This window comes from Panthera tigris, chromosome A2, assembly GCF_018350195.1.
Source record: "Panthera tigris isolate Pti1 chromosome A2, P.tigris_Pti1_mat1.1, whole genome shotgun sequence".
Taxonomy (NCBI): domain Eukaryota; kingdom Metazoa; phylum Chordata; class Mammalia; order Carnivora; family Felidae; genus Panthera; species Panthera tigris.
Genome location: NC_056661.1, coordinates 58,535,809 through 58,560,886, shown reverse-complemented (window position 1 = coordinate 58,560,886; position 25,078 = coordinate 58,535,809). Strand labels below are relative to the sequence as shown.

The following is a 25,078-nucleotide window of genomic DNA, read 5'->3' as shown; positions in this document are numbered from 1 at the left end:
TTTAAAGCACAGCTTTTAGAGGATGGGGGCGGGCATCAGACTCCCTGTTAGCAGAGGGAAGATGTGGGACTCTCCTTGCATCCTGTGCAGCCTTGCTCCTAGACCTCGGGGAGAAGCTACCCCCAATCGGTGCCTTAAAGCTGTTGGGAGGGGGGCGCCTGGGTGGCTCAGTCGGTTAAACAACTGACTTCAGCTCAGGGCATGATCTCATGGTTTGTGGGTTCGGGCCCCGCGTCGGGCTCTGTGCTGACAGCTCCGAGCCTGGAGCCTGATTCGGATTCTGTGTCTCCCTCTCTGTCTGCCCCTCCTGCACTTGTGCTATCTCTCTCTGAAAAATACACATTAAAAAAATTAAAAAAAAAAAAAAAGCTGTGGGAGGAGTGACCCAACTCCTGGTGGAGGGTTGGGAAGGGACATCTACTGGATGTCCAGGTGCCCGTGAGTGGACAGGAGACGGTGGCTGTTGCAGGAGGAGGCACTGGCCTGCGGTGGGCCTGCCCTGGGCTGCCACCACCAGGGGAGCAGTGAACATACTGCCCAGGGTGCTGCTCAGAAAGAGCGAACGGGTGTTTTGGAGGCTAAGTCTGGAAGGGTCTTGAAAAGACTCGTGGCCAGCCAAGGGCTTTTGTTTGTTTTTCCACGAGACGCCTGTGGCAGGGCCGTGCAGCCAGGCAGGAGGGACATCGGGGCACCCAGTCATGCCAACATGAGCCCAGATCTGAAGGCCCTGCAGAGGTGTGGGGAACAGTAGGCGCTTTCTGCTCATATATTTATTGGATTTCAGTCACGTGCACATGTGAAGAAACGTGCAAGACAGTGTAAGAGTGAGCACCTCTTTCCTGCCAGCGCCTCGTCTCACTTGCCAGGGAGTAGCCCCTGTTAACACTTTCTCGTGTATCCTTTAAACCAAGTTTAACGCATATTCGAGCATATGTTGTACCCAAACGGAATCATACTATATTGTTCTGCAGCTCGCCCTTTTCACTTTAATAATACGTCTTGGAGCTCTTTCTCTGTCGGCTTCCTCAAACCTTTCCCATTCTTGTTAACGATTGCACAGCTGAAATCATAGATTCTTCATGCGGGAAAGAACCTTCAAATCAATGTGATCTAATTGCCTCATTTTGCTAGGACCTGGAGAGGTGAGGTGATTTGCCGGAGGGCACGGGGAGTTAGTGACAGGGAAAGGAAGTGCTTCCCGAGGGGTGGGGTGCCGGCATGACGGATAGGAGTGGCCACTACCGGCTGGCTGCATTTCATCAGCAGTGTCATCCACATCCATCATCCCGGGCCATTGGCGGCAGGGGGAAGGGAAGGAGGACAAACCCTTTTGGCTGGAGAGAGCAAATGACATCCCGTCTTGCACACACTGGTGTTCAGTTCCCAACTCTTTAAGTGGAAATGTCACCCGGGCCGGTAGAAATGTGAGTTCAAGTTCCACCGAGAAGCCCCCTGCCATGATCAATTGGACAAACCACCCATCATATGGAGAGCAAGCATTTCCTTACAAGTCCCTAGATCCTCAGCGTGTTCTTTGGTAGCTCTTGTTAGGCATTGAAGCAGAGCTTGGTGGCAGGGGGCTGTGACTCCTGTTGGTGCCAAACTTGTCCCTTTACTGTATTTGCCCACCCCGCCTGCCACTGCTGCCCGTGGCCTCTGGCACCCTACCTTACCTTGCCGCGTAGCTGAGGGAGGAGGAGACGCCTTCTGTGGGGACTCACGGCTGCATGTGTAGAATAGTGTGATTGCCCTCACTTAGGATGGGTCCAAAGGTGAGACCTCAGAGGTGCCCGAGAGTGAGCATTTGTACATTAATGAGTTTTCTGGTTCATGGTAGGGAGGTGACAGCGTGTGAGGCCAGCTTGTCCCACCCCAGGGTGGGTGTGTCCCCCAGGGATGCCGGCTCACTTGCCAGGATGTAGGATAGGGGACTACAAAAGGGCATATTTTTCTAGAACATCAGCTTTACACAAGGTTTTGGGTGGGGGAGAGATGCTATTTTTATATTAAAGCAAATAACTGGTATCATGGAATAGCATGGAAAATTCAAGTTACCTTTAAAGATAAAGTAGGTAATTTCAAAGTAATTTTATTCTTCCTGGCCTCGGGCAACTTCCAGCTTTACCCCCTAGGCCCTGGAAGGCATGCTTTCTCTCTCCTCTGCTCTTTGGGACTTCGTTGAAGTGTTTTAGTTAGATTGGGTAGGTTTTCTTGAGAAAATGACGGTTTATCTCCAGCTAGAACCGGGAAGTTGGCAGGGCCCTGGGCAGTTCCGTCTGGGTTCTCGGCTTCCCTCTGTGCTGGGCTGGGCTGGGTTTGCAAGCCCTGCTCTGTGTTTGCTCTGAGCTCAGGTGTTTCTCTCCCAGGCTTTCGTTCGCCTTGGCCCTAACCCACTCTAATGACTTCCTCTTGCGTGACCACCATGGCCACCCGCCAGACCGAGGACTGGCTTCCCTCTTGTCCCATCAGCTAGAGCAAGGAGTTCAGGGCCATTTGGTACAAAACCTGTTCCCTTAGGCCCCTGCTTCTGGAGGGGCAGGGTGGGCCCACTGAAAGGGGATACACCCAGTTAGTGGTGGTGGTCCTCGTCCAGCCAGCTTGTGGCACGGAGGAGAATGGGAGACTCCAGAAAGAGAGAGTTGGTACGTGTGGTAGACGTCTCTCCCTGGCGGGCTCTCTCCACCGTGTGAAACTTCTTCCCTAGTGAGGAGCTCTTGGCCGGCCTGCTTTCCTCATACCCATCCAGGTGGATAAGGGTCCCTATCAGCCTGGCCACGGTCTGAACAGCACCTTCTTCCTGCCAGGGCCCAGGCTGCCATTTGAGATGGTTATGTCCCCAGAAGCTTGGTCAGCTCAGCCCCCTGTGTGGCCAGGTCCTGGAGAAGGGGATAGGAGAAGGAGGGCAAGGGGGATAGAGCATCACATGGAGGGAGGGCGGTGCTCGCTCTCACCGGGGACGCACCACACCCTTCCTGGGGTTGTTGTCTAGTCCTCGAGGAGAGGCTGGCAGTGCTTCGGGAGCCTTTGACTGTCAGCGTCTTGAAGTGCTGTGACCAGGACAGGCTACCTGCGCGGGAGTGTTATGGTTTGAGCAGACAGCAACCCTGGAGTCATTTCCTCCTCTTGGATATATGCAGGGGTGGGGCTGGAGAGGGGTGCTCCTCTTTTAACTAGGGCATCACTGTGAGCAGAGCAGGCCTGCCTTTCCATCTAATTTGGCCCTGTTTATTCTTTACTGGCTTTGTGACTGCAGGACGTTTTCACTGTCTGTTATCTGATGGAGGAAGTGTGGCCATATGATGGTTTGAAGAGTCAGACAGACCTGAGTTTACATCTTGCCTCTTCTACTCACTGGCTCTGTGACCTTGGACACTGTCTTCATCTCTGAAATGTTTTTCTCATCTATAAAAAGGAGACAATGTCCCCGGATGTCTCTGGCTGATAGAATTTGATGAGATCGTTTGCAGTTGGTTTTGAGAACCTCTAGCCATTCTTTCTTTCACTCTGTCCCCCTAGGGCCTTTGACATGCCATTTGCTCTGCCTGAAATGTTCCTCCTTTCCCTCCCCCCAGCTAAGCAGTGTATTAGGCTCAGCTTAGCGTCTCCAACACAGGAGCCTTCCTGAGTGGACAGTTCTGGTGTTTCCACCAAGTAGGATTGTGGCCTTGGTGAGACTTCTCACCTCCATGACCCCCAGTCTGTCTGTGGGACAGAGAACGCAGAAGCTTAGGGGGTTCTGGTAAAGACTGCATATATTTGGAGAGCACCCTGTAAGAGCCTTTCTCTAGAACGTTCTGCTTTGTTGGTTTTGCAGTGACTTGCCTTCACTAGAGTTCCCACAGGCTCTGTCAGTTATGGGAGCGGTGAGCCAGAGCTGTAGGGCCCAGCATGACGTCCCCACCCCTGCTCCCCGTCCTCCCAGCTGCCAGCCAGCTCCCACGCTCCTCTGCTGTCCTTTGTGAAGAAGTCCATCTCAGAAGCGGAACTTCCTTATTCTGCCCCCAGCAAAAGTGATGTTTAAGAAAACGTTCAGGCCTGTCTTGTGCTGCTTGCTGATACCTTCTGGAATTCCCTTTTCTCCACGACTGGGAAGCCACCTGTTAACAGACATGGTTACTTATTTACGAGCACTAGCAATGTGCCAGGCGCCGAGCCAGGCACGCATTCCCAGCGGAACCCTCACCGCCGCGCCCCACCGTGAGGTAGGCCGTACCACTGTCTGTACTTGCAGGTGAGGGAGGTGCACTCAGAGAAGCTGCTTATTCACATGTGGTCATGCGGGCGGTGAGCGGCAGGGGCAAGGATGCTAACCTGGGTCCCTCTGATCCCGGGGGATCATGGTCTGCTTGAATGTGAGGTTGGGACCATTCACATGCTGCCTTCTCCACTGCTTTCTGAGCAATTCTCCACCCCTTTGCATTGGTCCCACTGATACAGTGCCTGTCCTCTACTTCTAGAACTTTCTGTCCTTAACCTTGCATTGAGGGTATTCACCTACGTAGCATGTCTCCCCTGCTGGAGTGACAGGTGCTTGAGGATAGTGTGGGATCTTAACCATGTGGGTTTTGTTTTGTTTTGTTTTGTTTTTGCAATTCTCCGTTGATATATTTGTGTAACTACGAGCACAGAAAGGGTCCATATATTAGCTTTAGCCCCCACACACATTCATGCTCCTGTTCACAGTTAGAAATGGAAAGGGCTGTCTTAGAACGCACTGCAGACTGCAGCAGAGGTGTGGGGGTGCAGCGGTGAGTCCCCAGACCCATGCACTGCATTGACCGTGGCTCTGTAGAGCTCTGGAGCCCCCACCCCACAGGAAAGGGAGACCAATCTCACCGGGAAGGCGCTCCCCAACATGGTCACCAGGACCAGCCCAGCCTCTCCAGATAGGTCCTGCAGAAGCAGCCTCTAGGGAGACAGGAAGATCATTTCACCGTGAGAATGACTCTTGTTTAGAATTAGGAGTAGCCTCTCATCCCCTCACCTCTGCAAAGGTTCGTACAGTGTCTTACCCGCTTCCGTCTCGAGAAGACTTTGAGTCAACGTGCCTGCATCATCCTCCACTCTCTACCTGGCTTCTCTCTGGTGTGTTTGATGTGGCGCTGCTCGGGCACGTCAGTTCAGGCTGCTGGGGTTCCCGTTTGCCCTCTGAAGTGAGTGTCCAGTCTGCAGCTGTGGAAGGACCCCTGCGCACCCAGCTCCAGCCCCTTGCCCTGACTGTCTCCGTGCGGCATGCTCCCTGGGCAGAGCCCCCTCCGTCACCCTGGCGCTGGCGGGTCTCTTCACCGCCTCTCCTTAGGCTCCCTACGTCGAGGTCTCTACATTATAAGTGACGAAAAACATAACGCAATTGCTTAATTTAGAGAGAAAAGGAGAGGGGGAGGGACGCCACCAAACACTTAAGGGAGGGATCTGACCTTGGGCGCTTCTTGCATCTGGCAACGAGTCAGCCTGCTTCCCCAGGTGTGTTCTGTTTTCAGGTTCCACAAGGGGGCCCTTCCCGCTTCGGGCTTACACCATGACAGCACCCACAGGAGTGGGCCGCTTTCCCACGAGTGGAAACAGAAATATCCTGATGGACCTGCTTGATTGACCCTGATCACCCCTGGGGTGAGAGCGCAGGCCTTCCCGCACCTGTCCCTGTGGCCAAGGAGGCTCACACACTCAAAGGCTTAGCCTGGGTCACCAGCAGCACCACCTGCAGGACCTGGGCCCAGCGGGGGAGGGTGCAGCAACTCGGAGTGGGGACAGCGAGCACATGCCGGGTGGCAGAGCCCAGCTTTGTGCTGCCCCACTGACCACCTGATTGAGGGTTTTGGCTTTCCGCCTCCACCAGGATGTTAATCGTGTTGTGATCGCCACCGACAATCAGCAGCCAATCGTGGTGTAATCCCACCCAGTGTTCCGAAACAAGGCTAACGCATTTCCTCTCCTGGTGGATTCTGAAACTCCTTATTCCTGGTGGATGCAATTACTTTGCCTAAGATAACGTCCTTCTCCTGATGCCATCACAGATCACAGAGATGCAGACAGGCAGAGCCTAGCTGTGATGGGCCCTGCACCTGCCAGCTAAAAGCAGGGCTCCCAACTCGACTTGCTGACAGTTTTATCTCTCAGAAGTTTGAGGAAGAAACGAGAGAAACTGTGCTGAGCCAAAAAGGATTAGAGAAGCAGAAGGAACACGGGGGCCTTGGGAAGCAGTGCCTGTGCCACCCGGAGGGGAGGCAGAGTGCCAAGGGACAACACTGCGGGCTTCTGAAGAAGTCCCAAGACAGGGGGGTGCAGAGGTATCTGCAGACCGAAGACACCCAGCTGAACCTTGGTACTTCTAAGGGGAAGGAGAGATTCTAAGACGTGTCCCAGAAGCTTGCTGGCCTCTCGGCAAACTTTTCATTAGATGGACTCAGTTATGGCTAGGGCGTGCCTTGCTGACACCTGTGCGGGCTCCTGTGACCACTGCCTTTTATTTATTTTTTTTTTTAATTTTTTTTTTCAACGTTTTTTTATTTATTTTTGGGACAGAGAGAGACAGAGCATGAACGGGGGAGGGTCAGAGAGAGAGGGAGACACAGAATCGGAAACAGGCTCCAGGCTCCGAGCCGTCAGCCCAGAGCCTGACGCGGGGCTCGAACTCACGGACCGCGAGATCGTGACCTGGCTGAAGTCGGACGCTTAACCGACTGCGCCACCCAGGCGCCCCATGACCACTGCCTTTTAAAGAGTTACGTCTTTTGGTTCCCACATACTCCGTGGCCGCCTGTTCCGAGCGTGACCCTTGTTCTTTGGAAGCTCCTAGTTTAGGAGGAGGAGAAAAACTGCCCCTGAATCAGGTCACCAGCCATGCCTCTCACCTGAATTTTGCAGGAGCCTCTGCCATCAGTCTTCCTGCATCTCTCCTGCCCCGCCCCCATCAGCAGCATTGTAGTTTACAGGTGTCATCCAGTCACAGGGAATGAAGAGCAGCCCGTGTGCTCTGCTCTGCATGTCCTTCCCTGCTGTCCTCCCTGCTTGGGTCTATGCACTCTGTTTCCCTGCCCAGAACACTAGTCTGCCATACCTTCCCATACCTTCCTCTCTCCCTTCCTTCCTTTCTCCCTCCCTCCCTCCCTCCCTTCCTCTTTCTTTCTTTCTTTTTCTTTCTTTCTTTCTTTCTTTCTTTCTTTCTTTCTTTCTTTCTTTCTTTCTCTCCTCGTTTTCCTTTTCCTTTGTTCTCTTTTTTCGTTTTCTTTCCCTTGCATTTGTTTTTGTTTCTGTTTTTTTTTTTTCCCCATTTAAGTCTCTAGTACAGTTTTACCCCTCAGAGATGATTGGCCCCTCCGAGGGGCAGCAGTGTGCCCCCACGTCACTCTCTGTCATCCTGCCTTGCTTGATTTCCTTCTTGCGCGTACATGACAGTCACCCTGTTCATTTTCTTGTCTGTCTCCACACTGGCCCATACACTCCTCCAGAGCGGGACTGTGCCTGCTCTGTTTGTTGCTCCAGTGTGACCTCATCCCAGCTCATTACATCTGCGACAACCTTATTTCCAAATAAGGTCATATTCTGAGGTTCTGGGGGTGAGGACTGCAACATGTGAATTTGGGAGGGCACAGTTCGGCTCCTTGCACTGAGCATCCAGGGGGTCGTGTGTCAGACACTGTGCTTATGAGGCCGGACCTACGCTCAGGCCACCTGCCCACTGCCTGGATGCAAGAAGGTGTCGGGAGCTAGGGCCTCCCCAGGAACGTCCCACTTCTTGTTTGGCCTTGTGATCATTTGTGCTCTTTTTCACGGTGTCTTCCTGTTCTTTCCTGCTCTGTTTGGTCCGTTCTCCTCATCTACTCCAGTAGCCTGCCTTCTCTGAGTGGTCCAGGCTATATTCCACTCTTGGGTCAGGCCTGCCCTCAGTCCAGTTGGCAGCCATCCTGAGGGCCTCCTGGGAGGCAGTGTCTCCAGGAAGGCCCGTCAGGGTGTGCGGCACCATACGCAGAGTTACAGGACACGATCAAAAGAATGCTGTTGGACCACCAACAGAGGGTCAGCTCACATGGACTGGAGGAGTCCAAACGTCGTCTCCATGGATTTGGAATCAGATCAGATAGGGTGAGTTAGGGGAAGCTGCAGAGGACAGAGGGGACTGTTGTCCGGGCCCAGGCCCACCCTGGCCAGGGCATAAAGTGAACATGCGGCTCTGGGAGCGACACCGAGCTTTATGGATGTTCCACGGAGCAGAGTTGCTGCAGACAGACGGGGGAGAGTGACAAGGAGGCTGAGGAGGGCTGCTTCAGCACGATGGGAGGCTCAGGTTTGATCCTAGAAGGCGCCAGGAGCTGGGAAATGTCGTTGGCAAGGAGTAACGCGATGAAATTTGTGCAGTAGAACTGGGGAAGAAAGTGGGAGAAGCTTGGAGATGAGGAGAAAAGATACAAGGCTATTATGATTGCCGTAGGAAGAGACAGGGAGGACCCGAAATAGGGCACGTGGGAAGGACGCGGAGAGGAAAGGAGGCATTTGCTGTTATTTCTAAGGTAGGACAACAGAAATTGGTGGCCCTCAGGGTATGAGGGAGTGAAGAGGTGGTATTCTGGAAGTTCTCACTGGAATAACTGGGTTAAAAGGAAATCAGAGAAACTCGTACAACTTAACAACAGAAAGACAAGCACCCCATTAAATACAGGCACAGAAGTCACATGGATGGCCAACAGGCATCTGAAAAGATGTTCAGTGCTATTAGCCGTTCTGGAGATGCAAATCAAAGCAATGAGATACCACCTCACACTCACTAGGATGGCTCTAAGTTTTGTTTTTTGTTTTTTTATTTATTAAAAAAAATTTTTTTTAATGTTTATTCAGTTTTGAGAGACAGAGAGCAAGCAGGGGTGGGGCAGAGAGAGAGAGAGGGAGACAGAATCCGAAGCAGGCTCCAGGCTCCGAGCTGTCAGCACAGAGCCTGACACGGGGCTCAAACTCACGAACTGTGAGATCATGACCTGAACCGAAGTCAGACGCTTAACCGACTGAGCCACTCAGGCACCCCTGTTTTTTTTTTTTTTAAAGAGGATAATAAATGTTAGTGATGATGTGGAGAAATTGGAACTTTGTACATTGTTGGTAGAAATGCAAAATAGTTCAGCCACCATGGAAGACAAGTTGGCAATTCCTCAGAAACTTAAACACAGAATCGCCATATGATCCAGTTCCACTCCTAGGTATATATACCAAAGCACTGAAAACGGGGACTCAAATATATGCATATGCGTGTCCCTAGAGATGATGGTTGTGCAATATTGTGATTATATTGAATGCCACTGAAATGGTCACTTGAAAATAGTTCCTTTTCAGGGCGCCTGGGTGGCTCAGTCAGTTAAGCACCTCGCTCCTGATTTCAGTTCAGGTCACGATCTCACGGTTCTCGAGATTGAGCCCCATGTCAGGCTCTGTTCTGAGTGTGGAGCCTGCTTAGAATTCTCTCTCTCATTGCCCCTCCCCTGCTCACACTCTCTTTCAAAAGAAATAAACTTAAAACAAAATATAAAAGAGTTAACTTTCTGTTATATGAATTTCCTCTCAATAAATGACGTCAGAACACCAGGAAATAGCGCATCGGGCATGTATATGTTGAGGACCTGCAGGGCATTTGGGACTGGCGGGCAGCTGGATGTGCAGACAGGGTTTCGAGCAACATCAGCACTCAGGCTGACATCGTCTCCTTTAGGGACATCTGAAATCTTAGGGGCTTGGATTTTCCGTAACTGTACTTCTGTGCAGTGTCTGGTGAGGGCAGATGATGTTGTGTTGGGTCTGGTGGCTACATGTTAAGATGATCAGGCTGCTTTGGGATAGGTTAAATTACCATATTGGAAAGATGCTAAGAAATAGATCAACGTCAGTCCTGAGAGTTCTCCTCATTCCCACCTCCGTCAACATTTTTATTAGTGATTTAAAGACATAGAACGCCCACTCGTCAGATTTGCAAATTACCCAAAGCTTGATGAATAGTGAATGTGTTGAATGACGGTCAAAAACATTTGCTATTTGGGGCTGCCCAAAATCTACTTTTCCTTCCTTTTGGTGGTAGTGGCTGGATTTCCATTCGGATGCCTTCCTTTCCTGTCGATATAGCCTGTGCGTTTACTGAATGAGGTGAGCCCAGTGTCAAGTCTAATGTATCCCCTGATTGGCTTAAGTTGATCTTCACATCTCACTGCCCTGGCCTTCGTGGTTCATTTAGATCCACATGGTTCATTCAGATCAGAGTGACTCAGTGTAGGCCCAAAAGACAGAAGGAAACTTTGGGGTCCTTGGAGAAAGAGGATTCTGTGGGCTTCAGAGAGCACGGCATCTTTTCTTGCTCCTTCCCTTCCCTTTCCCTGTTAGTGGGAGTGCCCTTGTGTCACATACTAATTGTTCTATTTTCCTGCTCTATGTCAACAAGGGAGAGTGGGGCCCCTAGAAGCTGCTGGCAGCCACCTTGCAACCATGAGGAGAACCGGGCTTAGGAGGAAGGCAACGTAGAAAAGGCAGAATGGAGAGGTGAAAGCAACCAAGTTTTTGGTGACCTTGTTCAGCCACCTGATTTTTACCTAAAACAGCACTGGACCGCAGTTAACATGAGCCAGCAGTTCCCATTAGTGCCCAGACCAGTTTGAGTCTAATTTTCCACTATCTGCAACCAACAGTGTCCTGACCAACACGGTGATAAATCGGTCTCTGAAGATCTCACCAAATCGCATTCACTAAAGTGGCTGTTTGGTAAATTTTTACATTGAAATTTGGCCAGAACAAATGGTGGGCTTTTTTTTTTACTTGGCTCCACAAAACTTATTGCACAAGTGCTTTGTAGCAACATGTGTGGAAAAGACCTGGGAGTTTTTGTTGACATTAAGCTCAGTGTGACGTGCATTTCGAACGATCCGATTCTAATTCTCTAGCCTTTTTTGCTTAGCACCTCTGTAACCTTGGCACATGAGATACTGTTTGTAAGTTCTCCAGCGCAGCACTTGGCTCAGAGTAGGTGCTGATATAGCTTAGCAGTGGCAGAGTGGTCGTGATGTATGCATACTTTCAGCCTCAAGAAAGAAAAAGCCAGACTCTAACTGGCTCAACCCATCAGGAAACAAGAGACCCAGAGTGGTGCTGCGTCTATGAGGGGCTTCGTCCACAGACTCTGCCCATTTTGCCCCGGCTCCCTTGGGTCTGCCCCCCTCTGGCCACCCAGAGCAAGAGATCCAGCCTCACCGCAAGTTTCACTCATTCTGGCAGGACCAGCCTAGGTCACTCCCCAGCCCTGTGGCTAGGCCACTGGCATGCACTGGTTGGCCCCACCTCGGTCACACCCTGCCACCCCCAGATCTGAAGTTGTGGTCCGCTTCCCTGAAACCTTATGCATTCCTCAAGGGAAACTGAGAGCTTGGGAGAGGGAGAAAAGGAATGAATGCCAAAGAGGCCACCAACAAGAATTGACTCGCATGGAATCCTCCCGAAAGCACCTGTAGTTTAAGACCGTGTTCCTGCAGGTGTAATCTGTCTGAGAGAAGAGGCAGCTGTCTTCCTGGTCAGACTCACCTTGGACTCAAGTTCCATTCTGCAACATCTATCAGCCAAAGCCCACAAAGAGCGGGCCACAGGTTGGGGGAGTGTGTGAAACATGCCATGTGAGGAAGGATTGGGTGCTGCTAAGAGAAGGCTCTGCGGCACCATAACCAGGGGGTCAGTTCCTTCTGTAAGACCACCAGAGTGAAGCAGTCCCGGTAGGCGCTGACATTTACCGAGTGTGTATTGCATCTCCTGGCATTGTGCCAGGTTCTCCTGCACTGTCTCCCTTCACCCTTATGGCATTCGTTTGAGGGAGGCACCCGCCTACCAAGTAGTTACTGTCTTCACTGGGGAGCCGAGGAAACCAAGGTAGAGAGGTTAAGTAACGTGGCTAAAGGCACGGAAAGAGTTCTGTGGCAAGGCCAGGGTCGAATCTCGTGTTTTCAGCTCAGGTTTCCCTGACCTTAGAACAGGGATTGCCAACCTCAGCTGCACATGAGAATCCCTTGGAAGAGCTTTAAAATGCTGATGCACAGGCATCATCGGACTCCCTGGGGGTGGGCCCAGGCCTTATGCTTATAAAGTTGCTGTGGTGATTCTGACGTGCTGCCAGGGTTGAAGACTCCGGGCCTAGAGTGAAAACACGAAGCCAGGGGCCCCGGTGTAGCTGCCTTCAGAAGCCCAGTGAGAGAGAATTCAGGTATACCGAGCTGTAGGTATAAAGCCACAGAGACGTAGAAGGACCGTGCTGAACTAAGGAGGGCAGGACCCAACCAAGGGCATTCAAGTTTTTAAAACAATTAACAGAACGCTATTGAAACAAAGCCCACCGGAGGCCCACCTCCTGCACACCTGTGCCTCTCAAACGTCACATGCGCACAGATCACCTGGGAGCTCGATAAAGAGCAGGTGTGGGGCAGGGCCTGAGGTATTCCGTGTTTCTAATAAGCTCCCAGGCGATGCTGCGGCTGCGGCTGGTTCACGAGCCATCCTTTGATTAGCAAGGCTTATCCTGCCCCGCTGCCTCAGACAGACCAGGTGGAGGTGAAGCTGAGAGCCAGGGGTCCAGACTTGCCTGGAGGGGCGGGGGGACTTCTCTCTTGTGGAAGTCCTCAGAGAGGGACTGAGACCCGCTCTCAGGAGTGTGGCCAGCCTCCATCACGGAGGGCTGAGAGTCTCCTAATGCTGAGAATTGCCGAGCGCGGTGTCCCCACTGGGAACCCTGCATCTATCGTTCCACTGGGCTGGAACTTTAAGGATCAGCACAGAGAGCAGAAACATCTGGCTAACGCCGCTGTGGCCTGAGCGCACGGCCCCCGAAGGCCTGATGTGCTAGGTCCTGAGCAGGCCGGCAGGATTCCCAGTCTCAGCGGCGTCCCGGCCGTGGGGCTGTGTTCTGGAGTTTGACTCTACTGCTCTCCCTTGCAATGACCGTTCACAGCCTCCAGAGCCTGTAGCTTCCCTCAGGGTCGGCTCACCAGGAAGTCACACAAACGGAGCTACGATTCACGTCTCTTCGTTTGTTTTTTATTCCGTTTATTTCCCCTTGTGCTCTGCATTTCGTTTTCCAACTGTTTACACCTTCGTTTAGCCAGCTACGTTGCTGCATGTGTAGGGACCAACTGACCAGTGGCGCCACGGCCCGGCTGGACGGCCCTGCCTCCTTCCACAGGCTGCCAGTGGAGCGATTATGGCGGTAGATGACCTTGTCAGTCCCATTTACGGCAAGCACGCTGCCGAAATCCCTCCTTGTCTACCCTCACGTGGCTTCTGTCCATCTAGGTTAAATGCCATTCTGCATTTAGCCGTCATTTAAAGCTCTTCGCTTCCCTTTCTCCTTCAACGTCTACTGCCTGGCCTCGGTCTGGCTCCAGGGTTTCCCGCATGGGCCCTGGGTCTGGGTAGACACTTAACCTTCCGCAGACCGCAGGTATGTTAAAAACATCTTTTCCACCTGCTACTTTAAACGGAGCTTTGATCTTTTTGCCTTCAGTGGTTTATCATACTTCTGTCAGGCAGGTTTTCTTGAATAATCCCACTCCTCTGAATTCACTGTTTCCTGGTCCCTTCCTTTACCCTCTAACGCGGAGTCTTCCCTGCAGACTCTCAAGCAGGAGCCCACCCTGCACCTCTGGCTGGCCCTTTCTGTTGCACATCACTCGGCTTGTGTGTGAGGACTGTGGGTACAGTCGGCCCTGCACAGTCATGACAGACTCCTGTGGGGCGGTGGCCCTGGATGTGACAGGGTGTTGCTTCAGGACTGTTGCTGCAGCGGTGATGAGAGCAGATCCCAGGAGGCCAGGCCCAGGACTGGAGGACTGCCAGGTAGAGAGTCACTGGCCACCCCAGGCCAGAGGGGATGAGGGCAGCGCTGAGGGAACCATAGGCCGCGGCACCTTGTGTGTGTGTCCCGTGGGGACGCTGCTTTTGTTCTTTCCAGCCTGGGTCACCTGGTAGATTACCAAGGACTCCAAAGGGGTGTGTCTTCCCACCCAGACGCATCTTGGCTCCACCTAATGAAAATCAGCGCTTGGAGAAGAGGACCTATAAATACAGAAAACTGATAGGTGCCAGAGGAAAGGGACATTAAGAAGTACAAACTTCCAGTTATAAGTCATGAGGACATAAAGTACAGCATATAAAATATAGTCAGTGATATTGTAACAACTTTGTATGGTGACAGATGGTAAGTAGCATTATCATGGTGAGCATCTCATAATCTATGTAAATGTCAAGTCACTATGTCGTATACCTGAAACCAATATAATATTGCAGCTCTATACTTGAAAAACAATTTTTTAAAAATAGAGAGAAGTTCTTAGGTCAAGATCAGCATTCATCCAGAGGTCCGATGGCTAATGTTTAGTATTCAGTGTAAATCAAAACTCTAAAAAACTTGTGTAGTTATTGCCAATTAACACAGCTTTACGTTTATCTAGTGCTTTATAGTGTGTGTGTGCGTGTGTGTGTACATATATGTCTGTAGGTGCCCAAGTCTCTGTTTCTTCACCCCTTGTAAGCAGAGGGTCGTAAATCTCACCCCCAGTCACACACACAGCAGTGCACACACACATACCCCTAAAATGCTAGGGGGCTTAGCTAAACACACAAAGGAGAAGAGGCACGGTCCCGAAAACCCAGCTCCGAGCCTTCGACTCTTCATTATGGCAGAGCAGAAAGTGACAGGGATCTTTTCTCTCTGACTTTTCACAAATGCAAATACTTCCGGGAGGGTCTCACCTACAGCCACTGTCACAACACTCTAATTAGCGGGTCACACCTTTGCAAGGTTCGGAAAGCAGCCAGCCACGTGTGTTAGGCAAGAGTTCATGGAAGTGTCCAGGGAATGAAGGGGTGCCTGGAGGGGCAGGATGGAGGCGCCTTGGTGGAGGAGGGGAAGGGCGCAAGTGGGGAGCGACGTGACAGGGTGTTGTTTCAGGACTGTTGCTGCAGCGGTGATGAGAGCAGATCCCAGGAGGCTAGGCCCAGGACTAGAGGCCTGCCAGGTAGAGAGTCATTGGCCCCCTCAGGCCAGAGGAGATCGGGAAGACAGAGTTTGGAGACGTGCAAGGTCCAGAGCAAGCTGACTAATAAGACCTCTGTGCATTCTTGAAGTATGGATCAATGAAGTCAAAAAGCTGACCCCAGGCTTACATGGTTCCCAGTCCCAAGTTGGGGCAATAGGCATGTTAGCAGAGGATTGCAGGGCACCGTGGGAAATGCCGCCACAAAGCGTGGTACAGAGCACCGAGAAGGGAAACATGAGTTTTGCCTGGGAGGTGGGAGAGGAATGACATGGTCCAGCAGAGGGGACACTGTTGGGTGTCACAACATGAACCAGAATATCTCAGGTGGGCAGGGAAGAACTGGCAGGAGAAGTGATACAAAGAACACGACGGAGGCTTGGAAGATGACGAGTCCTTGCAGGGAAAGGGCAGAGCCCCCCAGGGGCAGCGCCAAGGTCAGTCATTAGGGAGGGCAGTCTCAAAGGGAGAGTCGGAGGCCACTCTGAGGACAGTGGGGGACATGAAGAGGTTTAAGCTGAAAGGCGTATTCAAGAATGGCTCCCACAGCGGCGTGGAGGGTAAGCTGAGAGGGGAGAAAGGAGTAGCAGGGGGACCAGTGTGGTGTACGAGTGCAGCGCGTCCCCCTAAGATAATAATGGACACACAGGAGCAGGGACAATACGGAGAACAGAAGGGCCTCGAGAGGTACGAGGAGGCAGAGGTACCCACATCTGGTTGCCGGCTCCATCCAGGGACCCCAGGAGGAAGGAAGAGGTGATCCTTGGTCCTCCTGCAGGCTCTGGGCAGGTGGTGGTGGTGGTCAGTGCAGGAAATGTGGGGGGTGGACGTAATGAGGGAATGTGACAGGAGGTGTGAAGAGGAGGGGAGCTCAGGAAGCAGACTGCCAGACAGAAGGACAGAGGAAACAAGACTGGAGTCGTATTGTTGATGGAACCCGGGGCCGAGGAGAATTCCAGTACTCAGCTGGAACTAACTGAAGGGGGTCTGCAGCAAAGCTACAGGACTCATCGCTTAGACTCCAGCTACCGTCCTGAGCCCCTGGCTCATACCCTCACAGCCTGCTCGACCCCTCTGCGGGTTGTCTCCTGAAGGTTCCCGGCTCTGCGGGGCCGACACGGAAGGGCAAGGCTGACTCTCCAGCACTGGTGTGGGTTTGCGTTTGTCACATCCTCAGGAAATGATCCCTGGCTCACTTGGGGCCCTGCAGGGGCCTCCAGGTGGCCTGGCTGCTTCCATTCTCTCTTCCCAGTAGCCTCTTTGTAACACTGCAGCCAGTGATCCTTCCAGAGTGGAAATCAGATCATATCATCCCCTGATCAAACCTCTAGTGGCTTCCTGCAAGCCCTCCTGTCTTTTCCCTGCATCTGTTCTCATCTTGAACGTCTTCCAGCCATGCTCCCCTCGTTTTCCTGAGAACCCATCAAGTGTAGCTCCACCTTAGGACCTCCCCGGATCCTATTTCCCTCATCACATCTACCCCAAGTCACCCCGGCAGAGAGGCCTGGACCAACCTATTTAAAATAGCCCCCACCCCAGCTTGATGCTCCTTATTCCCTTAACCTGCCGTGTCCCTTTATGGCACTTCTGAGTAGAATCGTTTTCTAGTTTTTCCTGTTTCTGGATTGTTAGCTCTGTGAAGGCAAGGCTCTCATGTCTTGTTTACTGCTGTGCCCTCTGATTGCACAGCAAGGCCTGGTGAATAGTAGGCACACAGTAAATATTGGTGGAATGAATGGAAGAAGCAGACGAGCTCTGACATGCTGGGTGACCTTGAACCCATTGTTCACTGCACCCTCAGAGCACCCCTGAAATATGGGTCTGCATTCTCCCCATGGGACCAAGAAGTAATAGGCACAGGGAGAGGGAACTATCTTCCCATGCCACTGTGGACCCTGGAACCCAGGAGCCTGGCGGGATGGTGGACTCTGCTCTGGGGGCAAAGGCTCATGGGCATAGACAGGCACGTTTGGTACTGGGGGAGATGTTCCTGTTGGTGCCCAGCAGTAGCTTTACTGGTCTCTGAAGTTGAGACACAGTCCTCTGCCCGTAGCAGGAATTCAAGGTAAGGAATTCAGTATGGAATTCGAGAAAAGGTTGGGATAGCTGTTATGGAGAATTATAAGTTGTGTGGAAGGCTCAGCTGAGGTTGGAGCCCTAGGTTTGTGGCTCTTCTGGGGGATGGAGGGAGGATCCCAGGTCCGCCCATCCTGGGGTATGGAGGGAACATCCCAGGTAGGGCTCTCCTGGGATATGGGGTGGGGGGGATCCCAGGTGGGGCTGTCCTAGAAATGGAAGGAGCATCCCAGGTAAGGCCATCCTGGGGGGCGCGCGGTGCAGGAGTATCCCAGTCAGGGCCGTCCTGGGGGCGGTGGGAGGCCTTGGGTGTGGCCTGACCAAAGATGGCTATGACAGTCAGATGGCCTAGGAGTGAGGGGACCATGGGAGGAAGGAGCTCCAGCATTGAAGGATCCCAGATGGACATTGCTGAGTGCGGCAGTGGAGGGAAAGAGCGTTGTCTGTGCACCACTATCCAGGGTAAGTGCCAGAGCAAGTCTGGAAAGAGGGGTCCTTTCTCCATGTGACGGCAGAGTCGGAGCTGGTAGGTACCCAGGAGCAGGGAAAGAGACAAAGATGTAGTCGTGTGACTTCATAAATAGCCAAGAACCAGCTGTTTAGCCATTTAACAAAACTGTATTTCCATTCCTTTACCAACTGTGTTGCTGATCACATGTCCTGAGATTCAGAAATTTTTGTGTTGACTCTTTGGACTCTTCACAGAAGATTCACATGCATTTCTTCTTTGTGTTTTTTTTTGTTTTGTTTTGTTTTGTTTTTTATTTTCAAGTCAGAGATTTCTTCACATCCTGAATACATTAAGTTTTTTCACTCCTCTTAAAATTTAGCATTCCTGCGAGCTTTGAGAAGCTTGGTAATTAGGCCGGTGATTTCCACGTCTCCCTGGATGACCGGCCCTCAGCCACGTTGACAGCGCCTTGGCATGGGGTTCTCCTGTCCTCACTCTGTTCCGCTCCGATTCTGGGATATTTTTTAAGCCTTCACGTCTGAGCCCTTCCACAGTCTGCACTAATTTTGCTGGCGATCTTCTCCTGCTCTGGACAGCCAGGATCCTAAGCTTCACGTTTTTCTACATGTAACCACACATTGGCTTTGAATCCTGTCTGCGTGGCCTTTGGTTTGTTAAATTTCTTCTGGGGGGTCAGCTAGGCACAGAGGGAAGGACATGGTATGAAGTGGGAGGCTGATAGACCCGTTTTCGGGTGCTGTCTCTTTCCCGTGAACTTCCGGCCCCCACTGTGGGATCCTTGGCTTTTCTGAGCCTTGTGTCTTCATGTGGCAGAAGGGTGCACATTCCTGCCTTGAAGCACTGCTCTAGGCAAGAAGGGGCCAGCCTATTTGGAAGTCCTGGCTATAGCGCCTGGCCTGAGTAATCCCGGTGAACCTTGTAGGCGACGTGTCCCCATTTGATTGTATGGTGCTCTCCTCGGTGCCCGCAGGGTACCTGGCACAGAGCCCCAGTTCAGCAAACTTTCTCGATTGACTCAACAAATGACCACATCCCGCTTGTGTTTTCACATGTTTTCTAGTGGTACCGACCTCTACTTCTTTTTATGCACCCAATTTTTTATGGAGGGCTTACTATGTACCAGGCATTGTTAGAGACCCTGGGATAGGTCAGCGAGCAGAACAGGTGAAAACCCCTCCCTTCGTGGACTTCACATCCTCAGGTACACTTCCTCACTCTTTCACTATTTCCAGATCTCTCTTCCAGCTGTCTTTGTTGGTTAATACACGTTTGGGTGTTAAGTTCTCAAAATATTTATTGAGTGTTTACTCTGTGCCAGGCACTGTTCTAAGCATTTTATATGCATTATCTCATTGGCATCTCTACCAGTTCCCACACAACCATATGAAGGAGGCCCTGTTGCTGTTCTCATGTTACAAAGGAGAGGCTGAGGGGGCAGACCAGAGGGCTGGATGCTGGCCCGTGCTGTACTGCTGTAGGGGCTGGGTTCTGACTCCAGGGCCCATACCCATCCTTGCTGCCCCAGCTGCCTCCCTTGTTCCTGGGATGGTCCTTGGACCTTTATTCAGTCTTTCCTGTCTGACAGAAATGCCTCATAGACGCTCTCCCGTGACACACTGCAGAGGCCCACGTGCATGGTAGGTGACTTACGAATGCTTGTTCCTTGGGTGCATGTCTGTGTGGCCCCGAGGGGGGTTTCAAGCCCAAGAGCCACTCCCCTGCTGACCATCACATTGACCTCTGTTGTCTTCTGTTCCAGGACAGCTACTCCTCGCTCCTCTGCCAGGCTAGTGGGTTAGCGCAAGCCCCCCCCACCCCGGTCCCAACCCTGCCCTGCTCTGGTCCCTCATGGCTCCGCAGCGGGGGCAGCAGGACTGCCTCTCTGGCCCACAACATGTTTCCTTGTCGTCCCCTCCTGAGCCCTCTTGCTGTGCCTCCTCTCACCATCACGCTCTCTTTTGATCTCGCAACCCAGGCCCTTGGAGAAATCAGACAGTATGAAATATGAAAACTGCCTGGGAAGTAATTGAAGAAACACTGTGACTTTTGAAACCCATAGAGATAACACTCACACCTTCTTACTCACGTTATTTAATTTTTAATGGCAGATTTAATTAATGGAGATCAGGTCTTCTGGTTTCAGATGTGCGTATGGAGCAGCTGGAGGAGGAGGGGGAGGGGCAGCTGTGTATAGGGTAGAGGAAAAGATTCCAAGATTTGGGAATCTGAAGATCTAACAGGGAGGAAAAACCATCCAGAAATAATGACTCACGATCCCTGGGTCCTCAGAGACGTGCGGGGATTCAGTGCAGTGCACTTGCAGTGCTCTCTCTGCGAGTTACCAGTGGGTGACAGCACTCCTCTCAGGACAGCGTTGTGGCCTCCCCAGGCCCCCGTGGGATTGCGCGACAGGCAATTCCAGGCTCCCTGCTGGCACTGCACTCCATCGTCCACACAGCTGCCAGAATGTTCTCTCTGAAACACACATCTCCCCTGCCACTCCCCCACGTAAAAGTAAAACCCGTGGGCTGAGGTCTAGGCTCCCAGCCTGAAGTGGAGACCCGCCCCCCCCGCTGCCGCCCGGGTCCCCAGGTCCCGGGCTGTCTTTGTCTCTAGCCCCTTCCCTTGCTCCTGGTCCAGTTGGAGCATCTACTGTATGGCGTCCCTCACTCTCCCTTGTTTACAGGACCGTCCCCCTCCCCCATCATTGGCTCATTTCTGCTCACCGTGTGAGACTCAGTTTAGTAAAAGCGTACCCTTTGACCCAAGAGTTTCACTTCTGGAATGCACTCTTTGGATGTGCACGCGCAGAGGTGAAGATGCCGCGATAGCGGGACCTGCCGTGGAGTACCGTTCAGCGGGTAAAGTGGCGAAGCCGTTGGGAAGGGAAGAAATGAGCGGTGCTGTGGGCATGCACGGGCAACCAGCTCACGGACCCTGTGCACGAGGGGGAGCACCAGGGCTGGGCTGGCCACACGGCTTGCTGGTCATGACATTCCTACCCTCTGCCCGTTGTGCTTTTGCCTTTTTAAACTATGTGTATAATTTTTTTCAAAAATGCTATTTTATAAAAAAGAGGTTTTTTTAGGCCTTGGTTCAGGTGCCAGCTCCCAAGAAGCCAGTCGGATGGCCTCCGTCAGACTGTCCTTCCTGGTACCCCCACAGCACCGGGGACAGTTGGCTGAGTGGCCCATTGTAATCGTGACGTGGTGTTGTCTGGGAGCCCCAGGAGGCTGGGGGGGCAGGCGTGCCTGTCTTGGAATCCTCTGGCACTTAGCGGATGCTCGGTGTGAACACGCGTGGCCCCAGTCCTTAGAGAAACCCCTCAACGGTGGTAGGGTCCAGGGGTCTGCAGGGTGCACCCCAGCAGCCTCAGGAAGGCCTGGTGGACACAAGAGGCAGGTGCAGCCTTCCCAAGGTGTGGACCAGGACCTGCGTGTGTCAGGTGAGCCGCACAGGGGACGCCCTGTGCTGCGTGGTCCCGGGGTCTGCTCAGGCAGACGACATGGCAGAGATGGCGGGGAGGGCGGGTGCGACAGGAAGGGGAATTCCTCTGAGTCACTCTGAGAGACAATAGAGGAAGCTGCAGCGGGGTAATCACAACCACTTCTTGGCCTGTGGGCACTTCGTGTGACAAATCTCCCTGACCGCACGTTCAGTCCACACTCATAGGCAACTCAGCGACTTACTGAACTCACCCTGACCGGGCCATGTGCGTGGAGATGTGGGAGCAGCAGAGAGCCACTAGGGTCCTGTCAGCCCATCTGGGCAGTGGGAACTCCCTTGGGAAGGGCCGCTGGCAGCCCCCAGGCCTAGGAGACAGTGGCCTGACACATCCCTAAGGAGGAGAAGCCCTGGGCCCGGAGACCGTCTTGTGGCAAAGAGAACCAATCAGAGTGAATGGAGAGCTTACTAAGGCCCACGCTGGCCTCAGAAAGTTCAATGGTGCTATGACAGTGGCTGCAATGGACAGGGTGGGCACTGTGAGCCTGGCACCCCTCAGGACCATCTGAGCCACCCTGTGACGGAGTGGGAGCCTTGTCTTACCACTAGGAAGTGAGTGACTCACCCAAAGAACACAGCATGTGCCAAAGTGACGATTACAATGTGGGCCTACGGACCATGTGGTTTCCTGTGAGGGCCCGTGAATGGAAGGTTCAGACTGAATATAAATGATCCCCATCAAGGACGTCACAGAAGAGCATCTGCGTGGAGCGGGAGGAGAGGCCCTGAGATGATTCACGTTTGTGGCCTTTCTCCCACACCCAGGACAGTCCATGGTGGTCGAACGTCAGACCCATTGAGGCAAAATCATAATCTCTTGGCTGGAACATCAGGGCTCCAGAGAGAAAACATCGGACAGCTTGGAGTCAGCACAGACCTGCAGGCCGGGAAGTCGGGCAGGAGAACCCCTATGTGTTCCGTGCCTGTCGTGCTGGGAGGGTTCCCATTTCTCATCTGCTGTGCCTTAGGGCCACTGGAGAGAGGCGTGGGCACCTCCTTAGTTCAGAGCTGAGGACCTGCCCACGCTCACTTAGCAGCTGGGGGGGTGAAAGGCCCAGCCCTGGGCTCGCCCCAGCACAGCCCAAGGCAGAATTCGGGAACTTGGGTTCCTCCTGAGTGGGCCCCAGGCATTCCCTCAGGCACACACCCCTCCGCGGCCCCTCCCCCTTGGCTCTTCCCAGGGGCAGGTACCAGAATGGGAGTGAGGGCCAGGTTCCCACCCAAACTCTGCCTTCAGTACCCTGCAGGTTCCTAGGAGAGGTGCTTTCCACCCCTGCCTCGGTTATGTTCTCTATAGATGGCCGACGGTGTGCCTTGGGGGTAGGGTGCATCCCCTGCATGGCTCTGATCTGAACACCTGTCATCTCTTCAATTTTGTCGAAGGAGCAACTCGTTCCTTTTGGGCCAGGCTATATCTGTGTATGGTGGAGTGGGGAGAGCCAGGCTCGGAGTCTGACACACACACAGGGCATGGCTCTGTGACTTCCGGGTCCCTTTCCCTGCCACTCGAGCGTCTTGTAAGGACTGTGCCTGTTGGAGGCGCCCCGAGCCGGAAGCTTCCCTTTACCCACCTGTAGAATGGGAATAACCAGCCCTCGCACACGGGTTCTGTGAAAGGTCTGACCCAGGCCTGCACAGGGTAGGCGGGCGTCCCATGGCATCCGTGCCGTCTCCTCACCCTCACGGCGAAAGTCTGACTGCCTGCCCATCTTGGGCCGCCTTCTAGGGTTTCATCCTTGAGACAGCCTGCTGCAAAAAGTCAGTTTGTTCACTGTGAGCTTCAAGGTGCTCCCCCAGGAGTGTGGTGGCAGGTGGGGTTAGCACGGGCATTTGCGGTCGTCTCTTCTGGAAACCAGTGGCAAGTGCTGGCTTCTGAGCCTCTGAGACCTAAAGAAGTGGGAACAACTCACTCGGAGTCATGCTGTGATGGCCCCAGGGCTTCAGCCCAGCTTTGTCATATTGCAGGCCCGGACTGTTCTCCACACCAGTCTGGTTCTGCACGTGCACATTTACTAGGTAACCTCAGGAAGGATGGAGGGCATGCCTTTGGAGCCACTCAGCAGCTCTGGACAGACAGCCACCATGCCACGGAGTGTGGTGGTCACGGCAGGCAGCAGAGCCCGCACCCAGCTGGTAATCCGATGCTTGGGCTCCAGTCCTGGCACAGCTATTTGCTGGGTGGCTTTGGGCAAGTCGCTTCACCTCTAGGCAGCAGAGGCCACCTATAAAATGGGGGTTGGACCAGAACAAATCTCAGTAAACTTTTTCTCTAAAGATAGTGAATATTTTAGGTTCTGCAGCCCCTATAGTCGCTGTTTAAACTACTCGACTCTGCCGTTGTAGCCCAAAAGCAGCCACTGACAATGCAGAAACAAATCATGTGTGTGGCTGTGTTCCAATAAAATTTTACTTACAAAATCAGGTGGCAGGCCGGGTTTGAGTGATGGGTTGCCGACCCCCAAACCAGAGGACCCATTGGTCCTTCCAGCCTTTGCTACTCTGGGATTCTGTAGCCGTGGTTGGCCTACCGTGATGGGAGCCAGAGCCAAGCTGTGGATCAATCACCAATCTGCTTTGATGCTGGTCAAGAAATCAGCATCTGTCGATTTTTAGCACCGTCTCTCCCATGCGGGAGCCAGAGGGAAATTTCAGTCTTTGGTAATCAGTTCTGTTTTTCTCTTTGTAGAATGCCGAGATGTACAAACTGTCTTCACAGCAGTTCCATGAGGCAGCTTCAAAAATGGAGGGCACGATAAAGTAAGAACGCATTTATGATGTTTCATAAACTTAGCCTGTATTCGTAAGAATCAGCACACGGGGCTTGGAACCTACCGCCACCTGCCTAACTTCAAGTCTCTGTAATAACATGGACAACCATGTGCTACTCGGTCTCTCACCCAGCTGTGGGGCAGCCACTAGTCATCTGTCGTGGGCCAGACGAGCACTCAGCTCCTCCCTGGCTCCCTGGCTGTGGGAATGGGGCCACGGCAGACTGGCAGACTTGTTTCAGACACCACGTAGGCAGGCCACGCCACAGGCTGGCCGTCGGGCTCCCGAGGGAGTCGGGGAAGGGATGTTGCTACGGGCACCTGCCCCCCATTTGTGGAGGTGGTATTCAGACCAGCCTGTTCCCTGAGCATACCTCTGTGTGCCTGGTTGTGGGCCATGTACCTCTTGCATGCTCACGTGCTCAGGGTGGCTCCCTTTTTATTCCCCGAAGGACTGGGGCTCAGGGACACTCACTGATGGCTGGCTCAGGTCGCACAGTGCTGAGTACCAGCGTCCTGTCCCCTGTCTGCATGCTCCTGCGCCGTGAGGGAGGCCTCAGAGCCAGAATGTTAAGGAATGGGAGGCACATGCGGTGTGTTCATTACAGCTGCACCCTCCTTCAGGGTGAGGTCACAGGAGGGTCTGTAGGGGTTGCTGTGGGAAGGAGAGCTGGGCCTTGAGCTGTGGGTCCTTTGTATGAAGGTGGCCTCTGTGGGCCAGGCCAACTCCCTCCTCCTCCCTCAAGGAAGGGCCTTTCCCTTCCAGGCTTCAGTCGGGGTGATTCCCCAGGCAAACCGGTCCCAGTGCAGATTGGTGAGGAGTGGGATGTGGCACCCCAAGAAGGAACCATCAGAGGGAGGCTTGGGTGGCTAGGAGGTGTCAAAGTGCTTGTAAATACGGCTGCTGACAAAAACTGTGCAAGGAACCAGGAAGGGGCAGTGGGAACGGGTGGCCTCAGTACAGGTCTAGGGTGTAGCAGGGGGCACCTGAAGCCAGGGGGACATAGTGCTGGAGCTGACCACTGAGTAGCTTTAGGGACGAGCATACAGTTAGTTATCTTGGGATTTCAAGTCCTAGAGCAGTAATAGGAGACTCAGAGAAAGAACTTTCCAGTAGGCAGGTAGAGACTGGAAAGCTCTTGCATCTGCCCGTTGGGATCCCACAGGGGGTTCTGGGTGTAAGCAAGTGCCATGAGCTGCACAGACCCCTAAGGAATGGA

The 25,078-nt window shown here is 53.0% G+C and overlaps 1 protein-coding gene across 3 annotated transcripts in view; it reads left to right on the top strand.

The window, feature by feature from the left end:
- CHCHD6 (coiled-coil-helix-coiled-coil-helix domain containing 6) overlaps positions 1 to 25,078 on the top strand; it is a 249,168-nt gene that overhangs the window by 178,501 nt on the left and 45,589 nt on the right. For all 3 annotated transcript variants that reach the window (XM_042962400.1, XM_042962384.1, XM_042962405.1), the window contains one exon: positions 23,777 to 23,847. In XM_042962400.1, coding sequence (XP_042818334.1) covers positions 23,777 to 23,847 — 71 coding nt within the window. The remainder of the gene's footprint in view (positions 1 to 23,776; positions 23,848 to 25,078) is intronic.